General features: G+C 42.0%; 1 protein-coding gene across 6 annotated transcripts in view; it reads right to left on the reverse strand.

The window, feature by feature from the left end:
• The window catches only part of ANKRD12 (ankyrin repeat domain 12), a 102,170-nt gene that overhangs the window by 46,771 nt on the left and 37,948 nt on the right, over nt 1–17,451 (reverse strand). For 4 of the 6 annotated variants that reach the window (XM_084778118.1, XM_084778124.1, XM_084778119.1 and 1 more), the window contains exons 4-7: nt 15,883–15,951; nt 10,880–11,026; nt 6,872–7,072; nt 3,819–3,961 (exon numbers count right to left, since the gene is read on the reverse strand). In XM_084778118.1, coding sequence (XP_084634244.1) covers nt 3,819–3,961; nt 6,872–7,072; nt 10,880–11,026; nt 15,883–15,951 — 560 coding nt within the window. Of the gene's footprint in view, nt 1–3,818; nt 3,962–6,871; nt 7,073–10,599; nt 10,619–10,879; nt 11,027–15,882; nt 15,952–17,451 lie in introns of those variants that run through there. The other 2 variants (XM_084778121.1, XM_084778122.1) reach the window with 2 other exon arrangements.

Here is a 17,451-nt window from a genome sequence, read left to right on the forward strand (position 1 = left end):
GGCAAAGATGGCCACTGGACACAACCTGCCCTTACCGCAGTTGCTGCCTGCATGCTGTCCACACTGTGGACAAGCAAGACAATGGGAGGTGACTGCCCAGCTTTGCCGAGGTAGGACAGTCCTTCAAAACTCCTGCTTCTTAGATAGATCTGTGAGATAATCTGCGCCTGTCGGCTGAAGACTGCATGCCCTACCCATACAGAGTAACCTTGGGTGACTGTCCAGGGAGCCATCATGCTCTGTCATTTCTTAGATTTGAAGGCTGCTTGCTCTGTATTTCCTGTTTTCCCAGGTAATATTTATCCTTCTCAGGTCTGATGGGGTTGAAGACTAGATAGCTATAGTCTTAGAGTTTTCCTTCTTATAAGATGTGAAAAGAAAACTCACAAAAGAGGTGTAAATTTATAAAGACATTAAAGCTTAAGTTATTTAGGATCTAAGAAAATGTTTTAGGGGGGCTGGAGAGATGGCTCAGAGGTTAAGAGCACTGTCTGCTCTTCCAGAGGTCCTGAGTTCAATTCCCAGCAACCACATGGTGGCTCACAGCCATCTATAATGAGATCTGGTGCCCTCTTCTGGCCTGCAGGTGTACATGAAGATACAGCATATATATATATTAAATTTAAAAAATGTTTTAGACTCTAAAAAGGGTGTTTTTAAATTGATAAACGCAAGTTAAGACAGTGATTTATGTAGAGAACTGTGGAGTCACCAAGACAGGACAGATAGCAGAGTGCTTTCTCCAAGGTGACCAAAGACAGGACAGATAGCAGAGTGCTTTCTCCAAGGTGACCAAAGACAAATGCAGCAGACGCTGTAAATATCATTCCTACCTGGGACTTCTCATAGTCATTCTCACTGTATATAGTCTATTGACATTAGAGGAAAAGCCACTTATTGGGATGAAAGGGAGAGATGTTGTGGTGCACGGTGTGAAGATGTGTCTCTGTATACTCAGCTGTTAACTCTGTACCAGCAAAGAGGTACAGCCCATCACTGGCCTCACATTTTGTGAATAAGACCTCTTCCCTCACCTCCCTAAGGCAATACAGACCAATGACTTTAACCAGTTGAGGGCTACAGTAGTTGGGATCAGCTGACGGAGAGTCTGCCCAAAGTCTAAGCTTTTAAATATTAGTAAGTCTCCATGTCTTTATTTAACCACTTGTGCGTCCAGGAAGTCCCATTATACAATCACTCTGTTAGTTCCATTAATTTAACATTCCTTAAAACATAACAGGCAACAAATGAGGTGAGGAAAAAAAAACTATAAACCAAAAAATAATAGATAGCTAAAACAGAACAAGGAGTAAAGCAGCATAAAGACGTGTAAATAAAGCACAGTGCACCTGTAAATGGCAGGTCCCCGACAGGCTATGAAAAGTATGTCAATACCCTCTAACCCTCACACTTAGACCCGCTCTCCCTCCTCAGGAATATTTTACTTTTTTTTTTGTTTTTTGTTTTTTGTTTTTTGAGACAAGGTCTCTCTGTGTTAGCCTTGGCTGTTCTGGAGTCACTTTGTAGACCAGGCTGGTCTCGAACTCACAGTGATCCGCCTGCCTCTGCCTCCCGAGTGCTGGGATTACAGGCGTGCACCACCATGTCCGGCTGATATTTTACGTATTTCTTAAAGACTTTTACTGAGTGAAAAACATTTTCTTAGCTTTAGTTCAAAGTACATGGGATAGATATATAGGAATAATAGGGTTTTTAAAGCAGCTTTTATTTTAGTCCTTCTAAGCACAAATAGAAGAACAAGGAGAAAACAGTACTCAAAATGTCTTAAATTGTGAAGGCTGGAAAAATGGTTCAGTGGTTAAGAGCTCTTACTGCCCTTGTAGTGAACCTGGGTTCAGTTCCCCACATCTAGATAGTAGCTTAAGGCCACCTGTAACTGGACACTGTCTTCTGTCTCTGCAGGTTCCTGCACACACGGTGTTCATTAATTAACTCATGCAGGCTCACATGCATATGAATTAAATATAAATATATGTTTTAAACTTCTTAGTCTCAAACAGAGTACAACACTGTCTTGAAAGGACTGCAAAGATTATTGAGTGCCTAAAGTGTATGAGCTCAGCTGGGTGTGGTGGTGCACGCCTTTAATCCCAGCATCCAGGAGGCAAAGGTAGATGGAGCTCTGTGAGTTCGAGACCAGCCTAGTCTACAGAGTGAGTTCCAGGCAAGCCACAGTTACACAGAGAAACTGTGTCTCAAAACCAAAACCAACATCAAAACCAAAACACACACGAAAGCATATGCGATCAAACATCAACTACTTGAACTACTGTGCAGCTATGGCATGTAGCAACTTAAGGGCAGGTGGTAGTGGTGCACACTTTTACTTCCAGCACTGGAAAGGCTGAGGTAGGCAAATCTCTGTGAATTGGGAGGCCAGCATGGTCTACAGTTGAGTTCCAGGACAGCCAGGGCTGTTACACTGAGAAACCTTATCTCAAATAAATATATAAATAAATAAGTAAGTAAAATAAAGCAAAACAAGCAAACAAACAAACAAAAATATCAGATGGACAGATAGCCAGCCAGAGAAACTCAGGGTCATAGAAGTATGTTCTACTTACAAGGTATAATTCCACTCAGCATTACAATGTCTTTAATGGGAAAATATCTTACAAAAATATTAATGAAGAAAGTGGCATTTTTTATTTCTAAAAACATATTCTGGCATATATGAAATATAGCAATACAGAAGGAGCTTTTTGAGTTTTACTCCCTGATGTTTCTAGAACATTTTCAATGCTTCCTTTTCTCTAATAACAAGCCCTTCCAAAAGGTGTAATTTCATGGCTGGAGAGATGACTTGCTGCTCTTGCAGAGAATCTGGGCTTGGTTCCCAGCATCCACATGCGGCTCACAACCATCTGAAACTCCACTTCCAGGGGCCCTCACAGCATTGCACACATGTGTTGTACAGACAGACATACATACAGGCAAAGTACCTATACACTTTGTTTTGTTTTTTGAGATAGGATTTCTCTGTGTGGCTCTGGCTGTCCTAGAACTTGCTCTGTAGACCAGGCTGGCCTCCCAACTCAGAGATCTGCCTGTCTGCATCCCTAGTGCTGGGATTAAAGACATGAGCCACCACGTCTAGTTTATACACATTTTTTTTTTTTCTTTTTTTTTTTTTTTTCAAGACAGGTTCTCTCTGTGTTAGCCTTGGCCATCGTGGACTCACTTTGTAGACCAGGCTGGCCTCAAACTCACAGCGATCTGCCCGCCTCTGCCTCCTGAGTGCTGGGATTAAAGGCATGCGCCACCACGCCCGGCTTACACATTTTTTAAAAGCTTTACATTTATTTATTTATTAATTTATTATGTATACATGTTCTGCCTGCACCACACTATGACGCTCCTGCCAGTGTGTGTTCCAACCGTACATTTATTCATCTGACAGACCAAAGTCTTAGAATAAAATATTTGCCAAGTTCTTTAACCTATCATCGATTAAATCATATATTTGTTTCTTTTGGGGGAGTGTTTTTGTTTTTTTGAGACAGTCTCTCTGTGTAGCCCTGGCCGGCCTGGAAGTCACTATGTAAGCCAGGATGACGTCAAGCTCAAAGAGGTCTGCCTGTCTCTGCCCATCAAATGCTAAGATTAAATGTGTGCACCACCATGCCTTGCTGTACATGGCTTATTTTATGAAAACACAATGATAAATCAAATTAAGTACAAATGAGAAGTCAGAAAATACAGAAAAAAGGAAACAAAGTGAAGATGGGATGGTCGAGCATGTTCCTGGCGACTTTATTTTATGAAAATGCACACCAGCGCCTTGCTTACATACTCACATCTCTATGCCCACTGCTGGCCGAATCGTGGAGGGGGGTGTCATCATCTAGTCCTTGTGTGTTAACATCTGCTCCAGCTGCTATGAGTACTTTAGCAACGTCATAATATCCAACGTTGCAAGCTTCATGCAAAGGTGTCCAACCTAAAGTGAGAACATGAATTTAACCCCAGTTCAAGACATAGGCTTCCCACATGCGTTATCTACATGAAACGACAGTGCTAGATCAGACATGACACAAAGAAGGAGGAACTATTTAAAATAAACAACACCAAAAATAAATAAATAAATAAATAAAATATAAAATAAATAAAATAAACAACACCAATTTTGCAGAAGGCTCCTTTAGAAAATATTAGTTTCAGTAAAACTAAATTATTTGTTAAAATATTAAATTCACTTAATATTAATTTGGTTTAATTCATAACAATCATATCAACTATAAAAATATAGGACAGGCAAAATATGAATAAGCCTAGTTAAGAGACAGTTAAAAAACCTTTATGTCTTATGTCTTTTACAATGTTGATATAATCTTTTTTGAACTTAATACTGATTTTAAGAAAAATGGCTGGGCGTGGTGGCACACACTTTTAATTCCAGCACTCGGAAGGAGGGGCAGGTGGATCACTGTGAGTTCGAGGCCAGCCTGGTTTACAAAGTGAGTCTAGGACAGCCAGGGCTACACAGAGAAACTCTGTTTAGAAAGAAAGAAAAGAAGAAGAAGGAGGAGGAGGAGGAGGAGGAAAAAAAACCACACACACACACACACACACACACACACACACACACACACACACACAAAACAAAACCAAAACAATAAAAATGGGCTTTAAGTTTGCTTTTATAACTAAACGTGTTGACAAATAAAACAGTAGAAAACATCAGAAACACAAACAGCACTGTCTACAATCCTATCACCCGAGTATAACAAGTGTTGAAATTGTCATGTAATTCTTACTGGCGTCCCCCATACACATAAACATGGGCAGGTGGTCAGTTCTTGCTCTCAAGTGGGCTTCATTTTACTGTTATGCTTTTCTAGAACATACTGTCTTTGGATTCTTCCCATCTCCCTCTGCAGCCCAGCATGGCTTGAACCATCTCAGGATCTCCTGAGCCCCAGTCACCTGAGCAGGACACACACTGAATTGACTGAATAAACTGTTATTTACTTTTATAAGTTCCCATTCTGGGGAACTGGCTTACTGCTAGCTTTTAACTTTGAAAACAATGGTTCAACACTGTCCCTTACTCTCTTTTTATACATTTCTCAGATTAATGTTTTAAGTGAATTTGTAGATGTGGAACCTTGGTATGAACAGTAAGGTGTGGTTCAGGTAGCTAGTAACAAGTGTCATCTCCGGAAGGAATGGTATCTTTCTCTCCTTCCTTCTCTCCCTTCCTATCTCCTCTCCTAGTGAGAGCTGCTGCCCTTACCTCCAAGTACTAGGATTACAGATGTGATAATATCCAATTCTAATGAACACACAAAGAGAAGGACTGTTTCACACACTTTTTTGTTGTTGAGAAAGGGTATGACTTTCAGGGGGCTGGAGAGATGGCTCAATAGTTAAGAGCACTACCTGCTGCTCTTCCAAAGGTCCTGAGTTCAACTCCCAGCAACCACATGGTAGCTCACACCCATCTATAATGTGATCTGGTGCCCTCTTCTGGCCTGCAGGTGTACATGCAGGCAGAACATTACATATTAACATAAATAAATAAATCTTAAAAAAAAAAAAGAAAGGGTATGACTTTCAACTCTCTATGCAGTCAAGACCGACCTCAAATTTGCACTCCTCCCGCCTTGGCTTCCAAACTGTTGAGGTTTACACATGTACATGCCTTTGGTTCTCATATACTCTTGGAGATATAAACTGATGGTTGCGTAACTTTTTGGTAAGTAAGTTGTTATTATATGCATCTTCTTTAATATAGTAATTTCAATTCTACTAAAACATTTCATAACTATCAACAAATAAAAAGGTGCTCACCATAACACTGCTTAAGAAAAGCCAGGCGTGGTGGCACACGTCTTCAGTCTGAGCACTCAGGAAGCAGAGGCAAGCGGGTCTCTGTCAGCTCGAGGCCATCGGTGTGCATAGCATATTCAAGAGCAGCATGGCCACACAGACATAACAAAACAACCAAAACAACAAAAAAGGCTATGCTATAGAGTATGAAGCTTTTAAAAATGAAGTAGATTTACATATACATATAGACAGATATATCTGTCAAATATTATAGGTATATTGCAGAACTATAAATACAGAAAGAATAATTTCATTAAAGAAGCCTATTATAATTATGTAAATCATAAAGAATTGGAAGGATTTTCCAAATCAGTAACAATTTTGTGGAAGAGAAGAAGTGCAGGAGGAAAGCAAGAAGGAAGAGCACAGTATGTGAAATGACATCTGCCTGTAGCCAAAGGCAAACAAGAAAGACGTGCCAAGTGCAAGTGTCCGCGTTCTCAAATGCTGTGACACTTCCACTCCTAAGAGCAGTCAGGGTTAGGCTAGCCGGGGAACTGAAGCCAGTGAAGGCTGGTGAGAGGCGCAGCAGGCAAAGGAACGTGCAGGGCAAGTCTGGAGACCTGAGCCAATGCCTGGAACCTAAGTACAGGTGGAAGGATAAAACTGACACCACAGAGTTGTCCTGACTTCCACATGCACGCTGTGGCATATGCCACAGTCTCCTAAACAAACTAATAATTTTAAGTATATTTTTTTCAAAAATAAAAGACAATAACTAGTCTCCTATAGTCCTTGTGCTCAACTTCAGAAAAATCTTTGAAACAATTATGTATGAATTAGACATGTTGAAAATTTATATGCTCAAATTTACCTAAAACAGAAACTAATTTGTATGATTTCATAGTAGTATATATAAGCTGTATATGTAAAAATCTGAGTAATTGTTGACATGGAAATGTAATCAAGATCAAGGGTTTATATGTATTTCAAAATTTTTTAATAAAATATACTGTTTAAAACTATAGCCAGGATGTCTCCATCTTAGTTCCTGGGTATCGGTGTTCCCAAGTCTCACCTGCAAAGTCTTTCACGTTCACATTTGCCCCCAAACTTATTAATTCTTTGACTTGTTTTACATCTCCTCGAATAGCTGCCATGTGTAAAGGAGTTTCACCACGCTCATTTCTTTTATTAATTTTATCTTTTTGTCTAGATGAAGAACTGGGAGTCTTCTTCTGAGCTGGTGTTGCTTGTGACGGATGGCTTGGTGTGGAATCTGTAAGGGAGAAGACAGTTCAGAAAAAGCCCAAACCACCTATGAATGACATCACCTTCTAGGAAGGCACAGTGACCCTGTGGGTACAGTAGGGGCACACATACCTTAGCAGTGCTGACTGCTCTCTAGTTGGACTTAAGACTTGCTCAACAGGAAGGAAACCATTCCTGGTACTAGAAACCTAGCTAACCAAGTCATGCTAATAAAATCATGGTCACAGGGGGAAAATCTACAACCACTAATTTACCAAACTAGCAGAATCGTTAACTACAGTCTATAAACCTTTGTTCTTATGCCAACAGATAAGAGTAGTTCCTACCCCTTACAAAGAAAACTTCTCTTTGCAATACACAACTACAGAAAACTATGGCCAGTAAAAAACACAGAGCTGGAGAGCCCAGTCCCAATGAATACATGTACAAAACACTCCTCCCCTACCTACGCCGAGGGAACACTGAGGAGGAGGGGGCAGAATGATTCTAAGAGGCAGAGAGTGAGACTGTGTTTCCTGGCAACACTGGAAGCTATACCTTAAAAGTCTCACCAACATGACTGCCCACCTGTGAGCTAAGTAGGACACCATCAAACACACCCAACTGGGTGGAGATCAGCCCATCAGGCCTCAACCCTACACACACACAAAAAAACTACAGGCAGCTGAGGAAAGCTGGGAGAGGAAGCGGGGTCTTCCCCAAGGAAAAACACATTGGTTGTTCAGTGCCAGAGTCAGCCTTGAAAACATATATACAAGGAACATTATGTAAACTCAACAGTGTGTTTGGGGAAATACATATGCATGCAGTAACAACTGCTGAAGAAACAAGTGCAAGGAGGGGCTCATGGGAGGCCTGGGGGGAGGAGAGGGAAGCAAGGAGGGGCTCATGGGAGGCCTGGGGGGAGGAGAGGGAAGCAAGGAGGGGCTCATGGGAGGCCTGGGGGGAGGAGAGGGAAGCAAGGAGGGGCTCATGGGAGGCCTGGGGGGAGGAGAGGGAGGCAAGGAGGGGCTTATGGGAGGCCTGGGGGGAGGGGAGGGAAGCAAGGAGGGGCTCATGGGAGGCCTGGGGGGAGGAGAGGGAGGCAAGGAGGGGCTTATGGGAGGCCTGGGGGGAGGGGAGGGAAGCAAGGAGGGGCTCATGGGAGGCCTGGGGGGAGGAGAGGGAGGCAAGGAGGGGCTTATGGGAGGCCTGGGGGGAGGGGAGGGAAGCAAGGAGGGGCTCATGGGAGGCCTGGGGGGAGGAGAGGGAAGCAAGGAGGGGCTCATGGGAGGCCTGGGGGGAGGAGAGGGAGGCAAGGAGGGGCTCATGGGAGGCCTGGGGGGAGGAGAGGGAAGCAAGGAGGGGCTCATGGGAGGCCTGGGGGGAGGAGAGGGAAGCAAGGAGGGGCTCATGGGAGGCCTGGGGGGAGGGGAGGGAGGCAAGGAGGGGCTCATGGGAGGCCTGGGGGGAGGAGAGGGAGGCAAGGAGGGGCTCATGGGAGGCCTGGGGGGAGGAGAGGGAGGCAAGGAGGGGCTCATGGGAGGCCTGGGGGGAGGAGAGGGAGGCAAGGAGGGGCTCATGGGAGGCCTGGGGGGAGGAGAGGGAAGCAAGGAGGGGCTCATGGGAGGCCTGGGGGGAGGAGAGGGAGGCAAGGAGGGGCTCATGGGAGGCCTGGGGGGAGGGGAGGGAGGCAAGGAATAAAGCACAGTCTCAATACAGTAACAACAAAAAGATACAAAGGGAAAAGAAAAGTTCTAAATAATTTTATATATTTAAAATTCTTACTGTAGCAACTTCTTAAAACACAGGGAATACTTTCCTAACCTAATAATCAAAAAACTGCCAGGTGGTGGTGGAGCACACCTTTCACCCAAGCACTCAGGAGGCAGAAACAGGAGGATCTCTATGAGTCTCAGGCAAGCATGATCTACACAGTGAATTTCAGGACAGCCAGAGCTACACAAAGAAATCCTGTCTTAAAAAGCAAAAGGTGGAGTTAGATACGCTGGTGACATCACACAAACAGAGGTCTTTCTTTAGCATTACCATGCAACACAGCCAATGTAAGACATGTTTTTCTTTTCTGTCAATTCATAAAGTTGGTTTAAAATTATTGTGTTACCTCAATGAATAATTTCATGATGTAAAATGTATTTGGGGGACATGTTTTAATATTTTATTAAAACCCAGATGAAAATACACTGAAGGCTGGCATTCATAGCACTGACAAAAGCCCTGGAATGCTTTTCTGATATTATTCAGAAGCCCAACTCAGATTATTTTACTATGAAAACTAAGTCAAAAATCTGTAAGAAGCAAAGACAGTTGGAAAAAGATTTGTCAAAACCATGTTTTGCTAGGATTCATATATTCTTTTAACTTTAAAAAAAAATTATGTGTGTGCATCAGTGTGCCGGCTTGTGTGGGAGGGCAGGTGCTATCTGACGCACAAGTCTCAGATCTCTGGAGCTGGAGTTAGAGGTAGCTGTGAGCCACCCAGGCCTCTGAGAGCAGTGTGTGCTCTCAGTCACTGAGCCATCTCTCCAGGCCAATTCACATCTTTTTGTTCTTGATTTAGTTTGCACATGGAAAAATAAAGCCCTCCACACTCATCTCTCTAATTTCAGAACCACTAGGTGAAACACATTACTTCAGTAATTACTTTCGAAAATGTACAAGTACATAAGCAACTAACTGCTCTCAGAGGGAAAAACATCTATGGGGCGTAACTTTGCTTCCTCTGCTTCACACGGCCAGATCTCCACAGCGCTTTCGTGCTCAGGAGACCCTAAGCACACCGTCTCACCAACCCTTCTCTAAAACACAGCTGCTCACAAGACTTCCTGACCCACACTGGAACTCAAGAAATGTGCTGAATGCAGAAGCTCAGAACCATGACTGTGATTGTTTAGGAAGATAAGCTTGTTGGCTTTCTTATAAAGAATCTGTCAAATGGCAAAACTATCAGCCCTGATCTCTGTCCTAACAACTTGTAATTTCAAAAGCTTTCTACTCTAGCTCTACAACTACTAATAAAGAAAGTTGAGCAGGGCATGGTGGCATCTGTCTTTAATCCCAGCACTCAGAAGGCAGAGGCAGGTGGATTGCTGGGAGTTTGAGGCCAGCCTAGTCTATAAAGTGTGTCCAGGACAGCCAGGGCTACACAGAGATACCCTGTCTCAAACCCCCACCCCCAAGAGCCAACAAAAACAAAGAAGAAAGTTGACCACCAATTATCCTTAAATGAAAAGAACCAGGTGTGGATTAATATAGTATAATCATATTAACTAACATATGAACTAACAAACAAACATACACACACACTCACTCAATAACTGTAGAGTCCGTCACCTGGATTGTTGTCCCTTGCAGACAGACAGACAGACAGACAGACAGACAGACAGACAGACACACACACACACACACACACACACACTCAATAACTGTAGAGTCAGTCACCTGGATTGTTGTCCCTTGCAGGCAGGCAGGCAGGCAAGCAGACAGACAGACAGACAGACAGACACACACACTGTAGATGTCAGTCATAGTCACCTGGACTGTTGTCCATTGCAGTCATAAACACACACACTCCATGACTATTGATGTCAGTTGTTCCTTACAGACAGAGACAGACAGACAGGCAGGCAGGCAGACACACACACACACACACACACACTAGATGTCACTCACCTGGATTGTTGTCCCTTGCAGTCATAAACACACACAATCCATGACTGTAGATATCAGTCACCTGGACTGTTACCCCTTGCAGGCAGGCAGGCAGGCAGACACACACACACACAGAGACAGACAGACAGTAGCTGTCAGTCACCTGGACTGTTGTCCCTTGCAGTCATCTGCATTAGAAGTGCCATCTGCTTTCGTTCAGAGAGTGGGTAACCAAAAAGAATGCTAACTGGGGTGGATTTCTTACTTCCAGCTTCTTTTTTTGTTTTCTTCTTTTCTGGACCTTCTTTCTCTGTAATGATTAATAAATACATAAGAAAAGTACTCAAGACAACTTCTGCGATAGATGTTATGCATAAACAGGGACAAAATGTATACAGCAAAATTGCTAGACTTATATAAGTAATATTTTCTGAAAGCTCTAAAAAATATATTCTTGATTCTACTGCTAGGAACATTTACAGTAACATTTTAACTGTGTGCTCTATTACAGTGTGATGTCTTCAACCATTCAAACAGTCCAAATACAGCTTCCCCTTCATGTCGCTAAGGATTGTTCTGACTTCCTATGGGTAGTAAAGCCTGCAACTGCTCAAGCCTCTCAGGTAAAATGGTTCAAGGTTTGCATATAACCTGGGTGAATCCTCGCATATGCTTTGGATTATGTCCAAATTACTTATTAATTGGACAAATTAATATAACATGAAATGTGTTATATTAATGCTATGAAATAGCTGTTGTATCGCACTGTTTACCGAATGATGACCAAAAAAATTGTAGTTATTCCCCCCCTGAGTATTTTTATCTGTGATAAGTTGAATCTGTGGACATCTTTGAAATTTCTCTTTCACACAATGTCTAGTACAGCTGCTAAGCACACATACCAATGAGCCTTACAACTACCTCCCTAATTCTGGCAATGACTTGAACAATATCCAAGATGCTAAGCACTGAAGTCTCACTACACAGAACCATTACTGGAGAAAAGCCACTGAATCATTTCACTGCAGTGACTGCTCCGCTGACCACGGAATGACACCAATAAAGACTAAACACGAACAAGCTAAGGATTCTATGTGGCTAGGGTTAACACATCATATCCTGCAAATGTCTCAATGTCCTTCTCAAAGAGATCAAACCCTGCACAAAGATCAGATTTAGCTGTTCAGAAAACCTTGAACAACACAGCAATCTGCCCAGTTATGCGGGGTGAGCTCAGGCTGAACTTCATCGTACAGGTACGAGACACAGAAGTCTTTTTCTTTTAGGAATTCACCTGAATTAATTCAGACACCAGGTACAAGTGAATCAAAGGTCTGGTTTAAAATTCAGGTTTAGAGGTACCCACCCCCAAGAAAAGGAACTTAAAAAATGGTTATTAAAATTTGAAATTAGTGAAATTAAATAGTAGTAAATCTATCAAGTTTTAAGAAATCAATTAAAATCTAATATCATTAGACACAGAAGTTACTGACTGGTCCAGTGCGCCATCTCCAGTTAATAAGAAGAAACTGGCGCCCAACTGAAGCAGTGACACTGTGACGCTGTGACACAGTGACACTGTGACCGTTGTGGTTCACAAATGACTCAAATCACCCTGTTACCCAACATGTCCTTTTGTTGAATGTTTGACTTTTCCAAAGAAAACCAAAGGTTTCAAAAGCCCTATTGAGAAAAGTAAACTTTACTAATACGTCGTATACTTCTCACTGTCATTCACTCCTGCACTTATCAATAGTGAGCTGATTTCACATAAACCCAATCTAGCACAACACTTACCCTTTCACTGACATTATTATACAATCCTAAAGATGTCTTTGGAGAACAGTTTTTTTCCTGAAATACAGATCTTAATAATTCTCTGTACATCTATGTTTTCTAATATTTAGGGGGGAAACAGCTACTGTTGTTTTTAGTGGCTTTTCACCTGATATCAATTTTTTTTAAAAAGATTTATTTTCTTTGTCTACAGTGTTCTGCCTGCATGTCAGAAGAGGACACCAGATCTCATTGTAGATGCCTATGCGGCCCGACATGGTTGCTGGGAATTGAACTCAAGACCTTTGGAAGAGCAGCCAATGCTCTTAACCACTGAGCCATCTTTCCAGCCCCTCGCCTGATAAGCCCCTCACTATATTTTTAAATATAGTGAATGTAAATTGAAATAAACACTTCTAAGCAAAGAAGTATAATCTGGCAACAAGAGTAAAGGCCCAGTAACCAGTACTCCCTCCAGTGGTTTTGAGACAGATCCCTCTCCTTAGCTCAGGCTGGCTGCAAACTTGCCTCTGGAGTGCTGGGTTATAGATGTGTACACCACACCTGGATGCGTTACTTACTACATGCAAAAGTACCGTCTTCTTTGTTCTAAGTGAATTTTAACATAACTTAAAAAAAAAAAAGAGTTCATTCTGGGCATGATGGTGCCCATCTTTTAATTCCAGCACTTGGGAGGCGGAGGCGGAGGCAGGTGGACTTCTCTGAATTCAAAGCCAGCTAGAGCTACATTGTAAGACCCGGTCTTCTCCTCCCCCAAAAAAGAGGAAGATGGCACTGTAAAGTGTATATACCTAGGTTATAGAAAAGACATACTGGGGCCTGGAGAGATGGCTCAGAGGTTAAGAGCAGTGGCTGCTCTTCCAGAAGTCCTGAGTTCAATTCCCAGCAACCACATGGCAGCTCACAACCATCTATAATGAGTTCCGATGCCCTCTTCTGGCCTGCAGGTGAACATGGAGGCAGAGTACTGTATACATAATAATAAACAAATCTTAAAAAAAAAAGACATACTGTCAAGTAATTAAATATGCAAAAAAACTAACTAAATAAATAAATAAATAAATATGCAACTACTCCAGAAAAGATAAGTTGGATGTATTTCAAATATTTAAACAAAAGTTTGTACTAGCATTCAATATAAACTGATTTTTCTCTGAGTTACCATAATCATCTTCCTGAATTTACATTTTACATGAACTAGGAAAAGAAAGTTAACTGAACAGTGGCTGACATAAGTAGCTAAATTTGAGACAATTCAACTATTTTTCAAGATTATTAAGCATAAGATTACTATATTTCAAAGTTTGTTTTGAAGTTTGTGTGATCTGGCTGTTGTTTGTTTTGGAGACAGATACACTATGGCCTAGGTTAGCAGGGTTCACTTTACAGCCAGTTACAGCCAACCTTTCCGACCTGCAGCCCTCTGACTTCCACCTACCCAGTGCTGGGCATAAAGGGTGCAGCAGCATGTCTGCCTATTTCATAAAACTTAAAATAATCAATAAGACTTATATGGGATCTACCCCGTGAAATATTTCCTTATATTAGTCATAAATTAGAAAATGATGATCTACTGTGTATCTGAAAAGGACTGAGACAGCTCTCAAGTTTGTTTGTCTGGGGAGTAGTACGTGGAGACTGAGCCTAGGAATTTCACAACGTTACATAACGGTTCAACCACTGAGCTGTATCCCCAGCCTAGTGCTCTCTCAATAACTGAACACATAATCATTTGCTCTAATGGGCCAAAGCTTTAACCCAGGTAGACTAACAAATACGACCAGTCTCCAGTCTCTTTAGAGATTTTTAAAAGAAAAATCAGAGAAATTTACCTAATATTAATCAAAATAAAAACTGAAATGGTCTTTACATCAAATCCATCTTTCTGCTCTTTATTCTTTAATATTCAGTGCTTCATAAACAGAGGTGTCCCATCTTACATTCTAGAAAATTAGTGCTGTTTTCCTCTTCCTGTCAGAATAAACAGAACTCTCAACACTGTTGCTTTTCAAGTAAGTGTAGAGTGTTTTTACAGAGAAGGGACAAAACTTTTTCTTGGGAAACTTTGTTCATAGTTTATTCGTGTCTCAAAAAGTGAAGGACAAAATATTTCCCAATGAAGTAGTTTCCAGCAAGACATTGGTGACAACATGAAGTCACTCACATCTGCAGTGTTTACACTGCAATCCTGGGGTTGGTGCTGTAAGTCTGTGCCTTACTGATTTAGCAGTGGTGGGTAGACCATGGACTACTTCATCATGTTTGGGTCAGGCTTAGCGCTTAGCAGCCTCCTTTCAGGAAGGCGCACTACCACACTACATGCTGTGTGTGGTCAGCACTACAGGCTCTTCGCATCAGTGATGTTAGGATCCATCAGCTCCTCACACCTCCAGATAGCCCCACAATGGCTAAGTCATGTAAAATGAACACTACAGAGGGTTACTCTCAATCTCTTACCTAAGTATTATGTGCTAAGAACTAGGCAGAAATACCCAGGGACTATAAAGGTTTTCATTTTTAAAAGTTCAGAGGAGGCTGATTTTAAGAAAAAAGAGATCAATCAAAATAACTAGTCTTGCCAAGGATGATGGTGAAGTCTTATAATCCCAGCACTCAGGAGCAAGAAACAGGCAGATCACTGTGAGTTTGGGGCCAGTCTGGGATACAAAGAGTTCCAGAGCTAGCCAGGGCTATACAGTGAAGCCTTATCTCAAAAACAAATACCTAGTTTTATTCTTTATTATAAAATGAGGGGGTTTCTCCTGTATTCTTTATTTAGAGTAACTATGAATCCCAAATGCCTGGAGCCGTAACTAACTGGAGAGCTTCTAAGGTGCTAACGGCAGGACATCTGTCTTGGTGAGCGCATACTCTCATCCACTTACGGTAAAATTCTACCTGGGAAGCAAAATCAATAAACACTAAAGAATATTGGTGGATATTTTAAAATATCTATTTTAAAGAAGAAATCGCATGACTAAACAAATAAGATAACACTATTTATTAAAATTAGTAAGCTTGTGAAGAATTTATAACAAACTAAGGCGCTTCGGTACACTCTCTCAGGAAGGAGTGTGTCCTGTGCAAGGCCACAGAGAGAAGCGACTTGCACACTGCTCTGTACTCGAGTGATACTCGCACACTGTGCTATGCAAACCCAAATGGGGTTCACAGCAACTCAGGAATATCATGGGCTGGATATGTTGGGTATCTCAGGACAGAGCTGAACATTTTGGTGGATTCATGTAATTCATTTAATTTAGCAAAGATGTCTACAAACTGGCTTGAAAACACATCACTTACAGTCCACTGCCACATAAAGGGAACAGAACTCACTGGCTGGGCAGGAGCACCTGATAATCTCATTACCTGAGTATGTCCTGTAAGAAGGCGTAGGTCTCTCCCCCCAAGTCTCACTTGTATGTCCTGGGTCTGAATCTACAGAATGAAAAGAGACAGGAGAGAGGAAAAAAGCACACGAAGGGAAGCGCAGAATATACCAACATCTTTAACAGCACACGAAGGGAAGCGCAGAATATACCAACATCTTTAACAGCACACGAAGGGAAGCGCAGAATATACCAACATCTTTAACAGCTCACGAAGGGAAGCGCAGAATATACCAACATCTTTAAGAGCACACGAAGGGAAGCGCAGAATATACCAACATCTTTAACAGCACACGAAGGGAAGCGCAGAATATACCAACATCTTTAACAGCACACGAAGGGAAGCGCAGAATATACCAACATCTTTAACAGCACACGAAGGGAAGCGCAGAATATACCAACATCTTTAACAGCACACGAAGGGAAGCGCAGAATATACCAACATCTTTAACAGCACACGAAGGGAAGCGCAGAATATACCAACATCTTTAACAGCACACGAAGGGAAGCGCAGAATATACCAACATCTTTAACAGCACACGAAGGGAAGCGCAGAATATACCAACATCTTTAACAGCACACAAAGGGAAGCGCAGAATATACCAACATCTTTAACAGCTCACGAAGGGAAGCGCAGAATATACCAACATCTTTAAGAGCACACGAAGGGAAGCGCAGAATATACCAACATCTTTAACAGCACACGAAGGGAAGCGCAGAATATACCAACATCTTTAACAGCACACGAAGGGAAGCGCAGAATATACCAACATCTTTAAGAGCACACGAAGGGAAGGGCAGAATATACCAACATCTTTAAGAGCACACGAAGGGAAGCGCAGAATATACCAACATCTTTAAGAGCACACGAAGGGAAGCACAGAATATACCAACATCTTTAAGAGGTCACCACCTAGCCAGGCAATGATGTATCACTGGCTTTATCTCAAAAATAGTTATTTGAAAAAGCAAAAGCCATTTAAAGTACCGCTTTGGGCAGCATATAGTATTTTAGCTTCCTACGAAGAATACTGCAGAAGTTTAGAAATGCAACCATACAGCTTCTGTAATACCATGACATTGCTTATTTAAGCATAGTTCTTTAAATGCTGTATTTTTTTTAACTCTGTCAATAATGTTAAGAGACAATGTTCTTATCACTGGTTTTCTGTTTAGAATTTGTCTTTGTTATTTTCTATGAGGGTCAAAATGACTCCCAAGACAAAAAGCATCTATGCACATCAGTCACCCTAGACCACAGACTGTCTGTAGGCTGCCCTCACTCTAAGTGACGTGGCTTCCTGGAGCATTTACTGCTGAAGACAGAATCATTCAACATCATCATCCTATGGTCTAGTCAGGAGCCAGGGCTCTGCTTAACAACTAGTGACAGCTACAGAAGACTCTAACGATACACCCAGAGAAGGCGGTTTACTTTTAATTTGGTGGTGGGGGGGGGGGGGTTCAAGACAGAGTTCCTCTGTGTAACAGCCATGGCCATTCTGGAACTCACTTTGTTGGCTTACTGACAGATATGTATCTTTCCAGA

Source organism: Acomys minous (assembly GCF_964271855.1).
Source record: "Acomys minous genome assembly, chromosome: 4".
NCBI classification, from domain to species: Eukaryota; Metazoa; Chordata; class Mammalia; order Rodentia; family Muridae; genus Acomys; species Acomys minous.